This window comes from Mastacembelus armatus, chromosome 3, assembly GCF_900324485.2.
Source record: "Mastacembelus armatus chromosome 3, fMasArm1.2, whole genome shotgun sequence".
Taxonomy (NCBI): Eukaryota; Metazoa; Chordata; class Actinopteri; order Synbranchiformes; family Mastacembelidae; genus Mastacembelus; species Mastacembelus armatus.
Window position 1 is genome coordinate 24,414,941 of NC_046635.1, and position 12,511 is coordinate 24,427,451.

General features: G+C 37.6%; 1 protein-coding gene across 3 annotated transcripts in view; it reads left to right on the forward strand.

The window, feature by feature from the left end:
- phkb (phosphorylase kinase, beta) overlaps nt 1-12,511 on the forward strand; it is an 83,252-nt gene that overhangs the window by 51,463 nt on the left and 19,278 nt on the right. For all 3 annotated transcript variants that reach the window (XM_026293181.1, XM_026293180.1, XM_026293179.1), the window contains 2 exons: nt 9,298-9,353; nt 9,936-10,029. In XM_026293181.1, the coding sequence (XP_026148966.1) occupies nt 9,298-9,353; nt 9,936-10,029 (150 nt within the window). The remainder of the gene's footprint in view (nt 1-9,297; nt 9,354-9,935; nt 10,030-12,511) is intronic.

Sequence of the window (12,511 nt, forward strand, 5' to 3'; positions counted from 1 at the left end):
AGTGCTTTTAATTTTGGGGGAAAAGTCAAATGAAGCGGAGCTGAAATTCATTTCTGTTCTGCTGGGACTCACAGCAGCGTTCTCTGGCAAATAGCTTTTCACTTTGTCAAATTTAGCACGTCCGTATCTCCGAGGGACAGGCAGGACACAGCAGCCAGGCCCACTGCAAACTACAGCCGCCCCATCCTGCCACTGGAAGAAAACCTCTAGCACTTTCATGCCGTGCCTTACTTTGTCCCATCTAAACACTTCTTTTATTGCCCATATCCCTTCCCTCCACCTTCTTGTCTGTGTGGACTGTGATTTCTTACTTTTTTCTGCTAGGTCAGAGGCCACATTGTGCATTTTTCATGGGATTCATTCCCACGTTATAACCTGCAACCTTTTCATATAATGTGTCATTTTATGATCTCAGTTACAGAGTGGAGCTTGTGCCTGTACCCAGTTCAGTCCTGAACACATTTGGTGGGTTTACTAGAGCAGCAGCAGTAATATCTGTCATGCAGTTTATTTAGATTGAACTATGGTGTGTCCTTTTTTCATCTACTCTGCGTATCTACTCTCTCCATCACTGTGTGAGGAAGCATTCATTTTAATTTGTTTGGTCTTATGTGACATCCCAGTTTATTAATGTGCCTGTTTCATTAGTCATTCAATGTGTTTGGTTGGACAGGTGCACGTAAACAGTAGTGTTTGTTCTGCCCGTCACAGAGAAGTGTCTTAGATCGGTGTATGCGCAGAGTGGAAACTGTAATTAATCTACGGCTGACCAAAGAGCAGCACAGCTCTCTGACTCCGTCCCTCCCGTCTCTTCCTCCTGCAGTGCATCTCTATTCCTCATTTGTCTCCCTTTGTTTATTGAGTTGTTTATTTATTGGTGGGGGGGAGCAGAGCATCCATTCAGAAATGGTCAACAGCAGGGCAGCAGTGGGAGACTTCAAAACAGCATCATTCACTGAGACATTCAGGTGCAAAGGTGAACAGATGAGCCCAGAAAAAAAAAAGGCCAAAAATCAACCATCAATGTTCTCTAAGTGCTAGACTCAGAAATGTGTACTGCACATCTGACAACTCACTAAAACTAAACAAACATCACAGTAGACCCTGCTGTCGTTCTGGCAGCTGGTAGATTTTAAGACATTTGAAGACATACTGTAGTGAAAGAAAGATTTTTTTTTTTACAGGTACACAATGGGACACAGATATTTGTAAGGTCTCTTAAACATTTGGAAGCATTTTGGAAAGTGTTGCTTTTTGAAATATTGTCAGGAGTTAGACGAAAAGATTGATGCCATCATCATTTCTGCACACTATGTTCGAAACTAGAGTCAGGAGAGGGTTACCTTAGCATAGTATGAATGCTGGCCTGCCCGGAGGTTAGAAAAATCCACCAACCAGCTGATTTAAACCTCAAGGAAAAATGTCAAGCTGTGGTTTTACACTGAATTATAGGTAGACTTTTTGAGTCACATAAAGAAAGTGAGTGAGTAGAATTTCCCAAATGTCAACTCTTTCCTTTAATAATAGAGCAAGTCAGTGTAATATATAGGAGGTCAAGCAAGGGAGGCTGAGACTGGAGTTGCATGGTCCAAATTACAAGTTCTATTTAATATCCTTAGAGAGACAGAGCCTTTAGAGGAAAGGTACTATTTAATCCAGAGTAAATATCAGGAAATGTTAGCAGAACACGTACTAAAACAACTGAAAACCAGGAAAGGTCTCTTCTTCAGTGAAAATGAGTTGTCAGCACTCACCCATTCCTAGAAGGATAGGTCCAGTATTTTGTCTGTCAGCAGTTCCATTAAGAGTCAATATCTTTTTTCCATCATTTTGTTTTCCTGGATTAGTTGCTGAGCTGTGATGACAGTATACCTACAGCTATAATAGTTGCATGCATCTATTTCTTCAGCAGGAAGTACTTGATGCAGATTGTCACTGTAGAGACAAAACTCGCAACTTGCATTATATCTGCATATATACAGTGGTGTGAAAAAGTGTTGGCCCCCTTCCTGATTTCTTATTATTTTGCATGTTTGTCACACTTTAATGTTTCAGATCATCAAGTTTAAATATTAGTCAAAGATAACACAAGTAAATGCATCATGCAGTTTTTAAATGAAGGTTTTTATTGTTAAGGGAAAACAAAATCCAAAACTACTTGGCCCTGTGTGAAAAAGTGTTGGCCCCCTTCCTGATTTCTTATTTTTTTTCTTATTTTTTTTTTCATGTTTGTCACACTTTAATGTTTCAGATCATCAAACAAATTGAAATATTACTCAAAGATAACACAAGTAAATGCATCATGCAGTTTTTAAATAAAGGTTTTTGTTATTAAGGGGAAACAAAATCCAAAACTACTTGGCCCTGTGTGAAAAAGTGTTTGCCCCCTAAACCTAATAACTGGTTGGGCCACCCTTAGCACCAACAACTGCAATCAAGCATTTGCAATAACTTGCAATGAGTCTGTTACAGCGCTGTGGAGGAATTTTGGCCCACTCGTCTTTGCAGAATTGTTGTACTTCAGCCACATTGTAGGGTTTTCGAGCATAAACCGCCTTTTTTAAGGTCATGCTACAGCATCTCAATCGGATTCAGGTCAGGACTTTGACTAGGCCACTCCAAAGACTTCATTTTGTTTTTCTTCAGCCATTCAGAGGTGGACTTGCTGGTGTGTTTTGGATCATTGTCCTGCTGCAGAACCCAAGTTCGCTTCAGCTTGAGGTCACGAACAGATGGCCGGACATTCTCCTTCAGGATTTTTTGGTAGACAGCAGAATTCATGGTTCTATTTATCACAGCGAGTCTTCCAGGTCCTGAAGCAGCAAAACAGCCCCAGACCATATATTTATTCAGGAAGTCACAAAACACTGAAACTCTCATCCATGTAAACAAGGCAGCAACACGGTCTGCAGTAACTTATAGGCTGTGTTTTGATTATCTGGCCTACTATCTGAAAGTTACATGCTTGCAATAAAATGGCGAAACTGAACAGTCCCTATGATAAACCACTCAACAAAAAAGACTAAGAAAAAAGTAAAATAATATCAAATTTGTGATTATCCAGAGATGCAGAAAATAAAAGTGCCGTGATAGTTTTGATGGTGCTAGACTAGATGCCTTTGATGGTGCTAGACTGATCCTGATCACTTTGTTTCACTGTAGAAACTGTGAATCTGTGTGCAGCAGCTGCTATGCAGAAAATCACTTTGTTTATTAAGAGTAGAGTAAAATTGTAACGTCATAGCAGAATATTTAAACCATTATGGATTAATGCTGCTGTGCCATGTGTGGAAGCTCCTCTTGCAATCTGGACATACATGTTTTGCTCCTGTAGCTGTTTGATGGCCACAGTGCTTTTAAAAAGCAAAGTTAGATTTTCAATGTGTTTGGTCAGCATGAGACGGTGCCTTAAAACAGATGTTTCAAGTGCAATAGTTGCCAATGCTGTGAAGCTGAAGGAGACAGAGATGAGCTCTGGCAGGATGCCATTTGGATGTCAGGGGCAGAGTTGAGCTCCAGTGGGCTTCAACAGTGTAACCCCTGCTTACATCTCCAAAAAAACTAGTTTGGATGATTGCTAAACAACACATGATACATTTTATTTATTTATTTTGCACGTACCCTCTCGTCAGCTTTTATTAATGCAACTGTTGATGGCACAGATCTGCTCTTTGGTAATCTCCTCTTAGTAATGATTTCTGGATCCACAGACATTATGGCAAACACTTGAATTTCATCGTTGGTTTTAGTTTCTATACGTGTTTTGTGGAAAACAACAAAAACATCGAAGCTTATTAACCTTATCATTTAAAGGAGAAGGCTTTGGCTGAACCGATGGCTCTTCACATTATGTTTAATTCATTATTTTTGTTTTTCAGCAGGGTATTTTATGATAATAAAAGTAATATCGACATAATATAACCACAGCTTTTTTGTACAAGAATGAACATTTTAAGTCTGGCCCAGATCAGTCTTACTCAGCAAAGGACTGTGATTGCAGGATTGCTTAGCTCTTGATTTCTAAGTGTAGATTAATGTCCTTTTGCCACTGTAGAAAGATTTCCTTAAATACACAGACTTTTGTAATTTACATTTGCATGTAGCACTGTAGCATATCATTTTGTTTTGTGCTTGTTGATTAAGCCCTTTTACATTATGACACATTGTTACAATAAAATGGGACTTGGTGAGGCCAGACCGAACTCTGCAGTATGTTCCATATGGGGCCACAAGGGACAAGTTTTTTTTGCTATGTCTTCCTCAGCTTCTAACCAATGCCCTGGCCAGACCTCAGTGTGTCTAATTATTGTCCAGCCATAATGCTTTTGCTACCTGCCAATTCCTGTTCTAACCCACATAATTCACCGATGGCCTAAGCTGTATCTGTCTTTTCAAACCCTCCTGCTACAGGGGGTCTCAAATTCATATTAAATCCTTCATTGCATTGTTCCAGCTTTGTTCTGCTTAATTCATGAATAAATGAATCTTATTTCCATATCAATTCAGTGAAGAAACTTGGAGGGGAATCTCAGTAATGTTCTTAATCATTTAATGAACTATTGGTGTAGTGTTACTGTTTGGTAGTAGGATGCCTGTACTTATAGAATATAGGATATTTTTCTATTTCAGCCCTGACCCTCAGACTAACAGAGTACAAGTTCTGCTTAATGGTAACTCAGAGGTCTCTGGCCCTGTCCATGCTTCTTGTGTACACTGTTTAGGTTTTCACTGTTCTGGCCTGGTTTTCCTCAGGGAAACAGATATTTGACATTCTGTATTGTGTAATTTTAATAATATAAGCAGAGCACTCAAAAATTGTCTGCAGTTGTACTGTGACCCAGGGTTTATTTAAAGGTCTTACAAATCCATATAATGTATATAGAGAGTTATTGAAATGAAAAAAAAAACAAAAACAAAACAACCAATCATTTATATACTAGAGCCTTGCAACATGACCCTACTTTTATTTATTTATTTACTAGTCCTTCCAGCTCTGCGTTTGTGCCCATACAATCCCTGAGGGGAATATCTGGCTTGTCTGCTGCTAAATGTTCCACAGTGTTGACTTGGTCATTCCTAACTTTTTTGCTGAATATTGTATGGAGCTGACAGGTAGAAGGTAGAGAGTTTTAGGGCTTCATGTGTGTGTTTATTTTATTTTATTGTTTAATCATGCTGATGAGTGGTAACACCGACCCAAAACAGTGTAGTTGAAGAGTGGTTAAACAGGCTGATGAGTTTTGCTTAGTATAAAGACTGGAAGGACGAAACAGCTAACCTGTGTCATTCCAAAGTTAAAATCTGCCTGGCAGCACTTTAAAAACTCAGAGTAACGTCTTCTATCTCATTAGCCTGAACTGTAAAATCAATATGGTATGTACAAATGTCAGTTTGCAGTTCTCCAGAGGTTCATTGTTTTAGACTGGTTCTTGTCTGGTCACTGCTGTGTCCTGCTGTTTACAGTCTGTCACTTTAATATATCAATGCTGTTTTTTTATTGTTTTTTATTTTGCTTTTGTTTGATTTTGTTACGTTGTGTAGCCTACATTGAATTAGAAGTTAAATTAAGAGAAATTATAATGTACAGTAATTTATGCAAAAATGGAGTATGTTTTCCTAAGTCCCTATGGGAAGGTAACAGTAATGTATTGATTTTAGCCTTGTACAGTATATGTGACATTTATTGGTTAGTCATGTCACTGTAAACTTACCTTCTCAGTTAGATCAATAAAATACTGCCCTTTTAATGTCAACAACTTTATCTCATTGTTTGTCCAACAGCAAAGTCCCCTCTTGTACATAGTTAGATATCAGTAATCTGTCATGTTGAGTACATTATCTGTCTGGTTTATCTTCTTTTACTTGAGATTATCAGGAGAACCTTCCCTAGAGAAGCTCATTGCGCTTGCAGCATTCATTGCTTAGCATATAGGGTTCATGTGTGGGCAACATAGAAGGAGCAAGAGGGCATATATTGTCAGTCAAGAAAAAATGCATTTAGACACATGGCTGCTCTAAGTGCAGTGCACATAGAGCATAACATCTGCCTCACTGAACAGATGGGTAATCATTTTTCTCAATAGTCCATTTCCTTTTGTACTATGTATTCTAATCCTTGGTTAAATCCTTGGTTGTAGAACTTTAATTATGTGTGTTCAGTTGCAACTAATTTGTTTGTCAAGCTTTTTTACTTTCTATTAAGTAATCTGAAATCCAATTCCACGTAGTGCCACAAAGAGATTTGACCTGAGCTGTGCTGACATCAGTCTGGTGCCCGCACCATCAGGCACATCCAGGGTCCAATATGATTTGTTAACTAGCTTTTAGCAGTCTATTGAAGCACCCCTGTGGAGAAACTGCTTTTCTCATGGTCGTTTTCCACCTCCATCTCAAACTCGACACCATTTCGGTCATGCTACACTGATGTTTTTAGGGTGCCCCTGAAAAGGTTGTTTAAAGAAACATTTGAAGACTCATCTCATTTTCTTCTCTACAGTTGCAAAATCATCACCAAGGTTCGACTGCGGTGCATCGAGTAGAGAATGAGAATGAGAGGGAGAGCATTTATCCCTTGTCTCTGTTATGCATTGCTATATCTTCTCCTTTGCCAAATAAGTCCTTTGTCTGCCCAGAGGCCAGCACTAATGAGAGTTGCATTGCAGCATTTTAGATGCTGTTGCTCCCTTATTTGAGATTTTGTGTTCAGTCGTTTGTTTTTACCAGTTAACCAACCACTTTCTCTCCATTCTCTACTCTGATTGATGATGACAAGATTTTTGACTAAACCAGCTCTTATCAGCTAAACAAACTGGTTCTACCCTTTCTAAATGTGATTGTGTGTGTGTGTGTACATCTATGGGCATGCTTATTTGTGTGTATTGATCCCTAGTTCTGTGTCCTGTCACTCAATATGAGTCTGAGCATCTGTGCATGCCAGTATCAGTGCCCATGTACGTTCTTGTTTGAGCCATGTTTTATGGGTGTGCATGCATGTATCCGTGTGTGTGTTTGTTCGTGTGCCCACAATGACAATGAGATGAAAGGCTGCTGCTCCTGTAAGTCACAAGTTGCTCCCTGCTTCCTAAATGGCCCTGAATAGAGCATCACTCAGCACAATGAAGATGGTCATCTCTGCTTATACATGCACACACATAAATTGCACATATAAATGGGACTTTATGAACTAGGAGATGAAAGGCACACAAGGGCACATTCAGAGACATTTACATTTGCATAAATATAAAAATACACAACTCAAAGAAGAAAGAAAGAAAGAAGAAGAAAGCATCAAAGCAGAAAGAAAATCACATTTCTTAACATACACAAGTCTATCTTTAATACAAGTAAGTAAGTAAGTAAAGAACATTAAATTGAAGGACATCCATTAAGACTGTCCATAAGAGACAGACTGAAAACACACTTGGTTAAATAAGATAAACTGACAGACAGATATTCTCATACTATATTTCACATTAAAAAGCAAACTGCAGTTACATTACAGAGAAACAAAATGCAAGATACAAAAGCACACAAATAAAGTGGGTCCAGATATTCCTCTTATTTTGTTTATCCTGTTCCAAAAACACTGATGCAGCTCCAGCTTTTGTAAGTGAAATTTCCAGAATTCAGGCAGTCTCTGTCAAGATTTTTGCTTCATTTGCATGTGATATGTGATGTATTATGTGTTCATGAGATCCGCTGCAGGACAAACAACTGTGTTGTCTCTTGTCTGTGTTTTCCCTGATTGTCCACAAGTTCAAAATATCTGCGATTACAGCTGAGAACACCTCTGAAATGACGATTCCCTCTTTTCTCACTTTCTCTTTATTCGCTCTCTGTCTTTCATGCTATCTCTCACCCTGCATTCACACTACAGCAACATGAGTGATGCTTTACTTCATTTTGGCCAGTTGTGTATTCTGTATGTTGTACTGTTGCCTGTTGCCTTGACGGGTATGTACTGAAGACAAAGTTATGCAAGAAATGAAAAGCCATGTTTATATTGCTTTTGTTCTGTAATGTTTTCCTTGATATTACCTTATTATGAGTAGATATGTAATAGCTTGCAAAAAAGCATTATTTATGTAAGACATAAATAATGCTTTTATTTTATGTTTATATTGTTCTTTTAGCAGTCATTTTTCTGTTATGTTGATATGTATCTTGTGATTATTGTCCAGCCACATTCTTACAATGTTAAGAAAGTGATAATGTGATAAGGCGCCCTATTATTGGAAAATACATCCTCAGCTTTCTGTTTTCATGGTGCACTGATTTAGACTAGTGCTTTAACAATGGACGCTGTTAAATCTGAGTGGCTGTTGGCTGGTATGAAAGCAAGTGGTTATTTTCATCACTGATTGTTTCTTAGATTATTTTGTTAATCATTTGCTCTGCAAAAACAATGCCAGATGCTCACCACAGCAGCTCAGCGATTATTCAAATTTTGGATTTTTTCTGACCACTCGTCTTAGTCACTTTTCCCGAGGGTATTAGGTGTTAGGATGATATGAAAATGAGAAATGCATTAAATCCTCATATTAAAATGACTGCAGCCAGTCAATGCGTGGGATTTCTAAGAGGCTTAAAATTATTGTCATATTTTATTCAACTTATTTCTTATCTGACTTTCTAATTTTGTGTTATTTGACTTACAGAAAATTTGAAAATGAGATGTGTCTCAAACTATTAGGTTTGGATCCTACTTCTCCATGTATTGTAATTTTAGTCCATCCTAGTGTGTGGGCAAAAAAGTGGACAAACCGTCTTATGTTTCTCTCCATCTCTGCTTTTCTTTTAATTTTACATCTCCTTTGTCCATAAATCTACATCTCTTTTACTCCCAGTCTAGTGCTCCCACATCTTTCACCAACATTTGTTGGTTATTCAGAGTTTCACTTTCATTTAAGTTGTTTGAGAGTGGAGGTAGCAATAACACAGGCTGTTGTATAAAGCAGTGAGCCGAATGTTGATGTGGGGTACTGACTCTGTTTCTATCTCTCAGATCAGTTCATTTCAGTTCAAATCAGTTCCATTTGCTTCCAGTTTGCTTTACTGGCAAAGAGAAACAAAGTAAATAAAAAAATTAAGAAATGTTCAATGATTTCAGGGTGCATGAGTGCAGGCTAGATTGAGCAGTAATAGAACGAGAACTTGCATCTGTGCAGATACAACAGGTTTACATTAGTTAGTGTACATTTACAGTTTTTTCAGACAAAGCAGCACAATATAACCCTTGATGCAACATTCAGTAGGGATGTGTTTCATGTTAATCTCTCCGTTCTCTCTCTTTCACAGGGGCCCATAGAAAATGACGTTGTGATTCACATGGCCCTGATAGCAGAGAGCCAGAGGTAAGTGAGGTTATTTTCTGCTCTCCCATTCAGTTCAGTGTTGTAACTACTCAGCTCATAAAGCTAGAGCTCAGCCTGACCTCTGCCGTCGTCTGTCACTCTTATTGAGTGTATGGGTTCAGTCCGCGTGAGCGCATATACACACTCAGTCTCTAAGTGTGGGAGTCTGTGTGCCAAACAGGGTCAAACGACTCTGTAAAGCTTGTTAACCTGTAGTTTTAATTACTGCTGCTGGCCCCAGAAACCTGCGTTATTTGCTTTTTGCTGTTCACTTATGTTCTCCAAAAAACACAGTTCAGTAACGGCTAAATCTTCATAATTGATTGACCAAAGAACTGATTTATATATATATAAATAGATGTAATATTTTGTTGACAGAAAAATTAGCTGCAGATATATAAATATATATATATATGCACTGGATTATATATATTTCCCAAATAGCAAGTACAGGAGGCATTTTCCTGGTTTTAAAAGGGTGCCATTGCTGATAAAACACTAATAGGTGTAATTAAAATGCCTAAAATGTTTGGCTGAAGTCAAATTAATATTCTACTTTTGTGTCTCTGTGTGCATGAGCAGACTGCAGGTGTTTCTGAACACGTATGGCATTCAAACACAGACACCCCAGCAGGTGGAACCCATCCAGATCTGGCCTCAGAAGGAACTGGTCAAGGTAAACCAAGGCAAAACTTGTATTATTGCTATGTCTAGGTGTTACCTTTGTGTAGAAAAGCAGAAATAACAACTGTTATTTGTTAAAAAAAAAAAAAAATACAACTATAGCTATCAAACTTTAACTTTATGAGTTAGTTGACAGCACCATCTCCAGCTGACCTTTTCAATTTTTATGACCTGTATGAAAAGAGAAAAGGGTCTTAAATATGCATTTATTGGCCACATCCATGGCACTGTTGTAATTCAGTGCTGAAGCGTAAAGTCTGAGGGCAAAGCTGCATGACACAACCTTAGCTGTTACAAATGGATGATCTATGTGGAAAACATAAAAACAAATAATGGAGCAACATTTTTCTTATATTGCAGGGGAGGACTAGCCCTTTAAAGTATAATATAGGAAAAATATAACACTGTTAAGATACAATAAAGACATGCTGAACAAAATAAGTTACTTTAAAAACAATAACGCAAAGGTTAGGTTTTTACTTTTTGCTAGGTTTGTCAACCTGTGTGTTTTAGACACGAGAACAAAAATGATAAATGAGGAGGAAGTGACTAATTTGGCAAAGTTACAATTAAATTTTCCCCACATCCACTATAGAGTAGGACAGGGCCAACATGACCCTAAAATCAGATATGATGGATAAAGTCAGATACTTCAGTCCTAAATTAAGCTTTTTGTAACAAATCCCAAGTAATACTGTCAATAGCTAAATGTCAGATCCATGTAGTAATACAAAGATATGCTACTACTTCTGGTAATGACTAATTACTAAGGAATGGTGTTCGTTATATCTTTGCTGTCAGAGTTTTGATTTGGAAAGATTAAAAAAATCATCCCACAGACTTTTTATATCCAAAATATTGGTCTTGCCAAAGCCCTGTACATCCCTACTCAAGCATGTGCAGAAAGCCAGAGCATTACAGACCTGCTGTGCCTACTGTAATTAGACAATCACTGTTTGAGCAAGGGATTTTCCCAATGGTCATCTGAAACCTCACTGACTGCAGAAATATTGCAGCACGTGAGGCCCTGCTGCTTAATTTAATGATGCATCTTTGACTCCACAAAGGAGATCCCTGTTCAGTTCTGTTTATTGTGAGTGATTGAAAGGACGTTTGGGAGAAGGCAAATGTAAACAGTAAATATAACAGAGCACCATTAAAGCACCTGCAGCTTCATAAATCAATCTTACAGATTCAGCATTAGCTACTAATATCCAGCAGAATTAGGCTCTGTGAGTTCAGCTGCTTGTCACTCCAAGATTTCCTGCTCTTAAGATTTCCCTCTTGATTGTTCCATCAATCACAGCAAGGCTGCGGGTTAGTGACTGATTATTTGAATAGTGGTTATTCATGTTGATTGATTGCATAATGGTTGAGCCATCACTGTGTCACTCTGGTAGATTGGAGATTTTTGCAGCCTCTAGTTTTGTAAAGAGACGAAAGATTCCAAGTGCTGAGTTGTGATACTCAGGAAAGTTGGTATTTATATACTTTCCATCATTACCTCAGCAACTTTCACTCCTGTGTTTCAATCTTTGGAGGTCAAAAAAAGCAGGTCAGTGGCTAAGAAGCTTCTGAGAAGAATATGAAACAGTTGTAAGCTGCAGTTGGATAAAACAGCTTTTAGAGTTTTGAAAATACAAGGATGGATTTTGAATAAGCCTAATAGGTGCTAGCCTTATGGTATTTACCTGCATATTTCTATCCTTATATGTTGCACTGGTTTTGTCCTCTAAGCTGCTATCTGCCTTACACTATTTTACTTGATTTATTTTGTTATTTTTTACAGATATTTTTTAATCTTAGCTTATTTTTTTAGTTTTATTATTATTTATTATTTAGAGTTTAGCATTTATCAGTATGTACCACGAGTCTGAGAGTAACATGATTTCAATTCTCTATATGTGTTTTACATGTGGCAGAATTGATAATAACGCAGACTTTGACTTGATGTTGATGAAGCATAAATCAAATAAATTATTAACCCTTACTCTCTAATTTATTGTTTAACATTTTCTGGTCCACCTTGGTAATATAAATTACACTGTCATGGCTGTCACAATTCATACGTGATATTTGCTCTTTATTTTTGTGAGGGAGATTTTTTTAATGTAATGCTGCTCTCATGATTCAAGAATTTTAATTGAACAAAGACATTTGGATTCGAAACTGTTTCTTCAAAAATAAATCCACTAGTGAATCTCATCATGTCTAAATCTGTTCACTTTCCTCATTGAATCTGACCTAATGAACCAGGTTTTATTTTTAAGAAACAAGCATCAAAGTAACTGAATTTTTAAGGGCTAAAACACAAAAAATTCAATTCAAATACTCAGTTTAATCTAATACTTAGTTATAAGATATACTACAGTACATGCTTACTTTTTTAGCTAGATGGCCGTCTGTTGTGTTACATTCATGGAAATGGTTAAAGTGAGTAGTAGATTTTCTGAGAGATGTATTAGACTCATAGC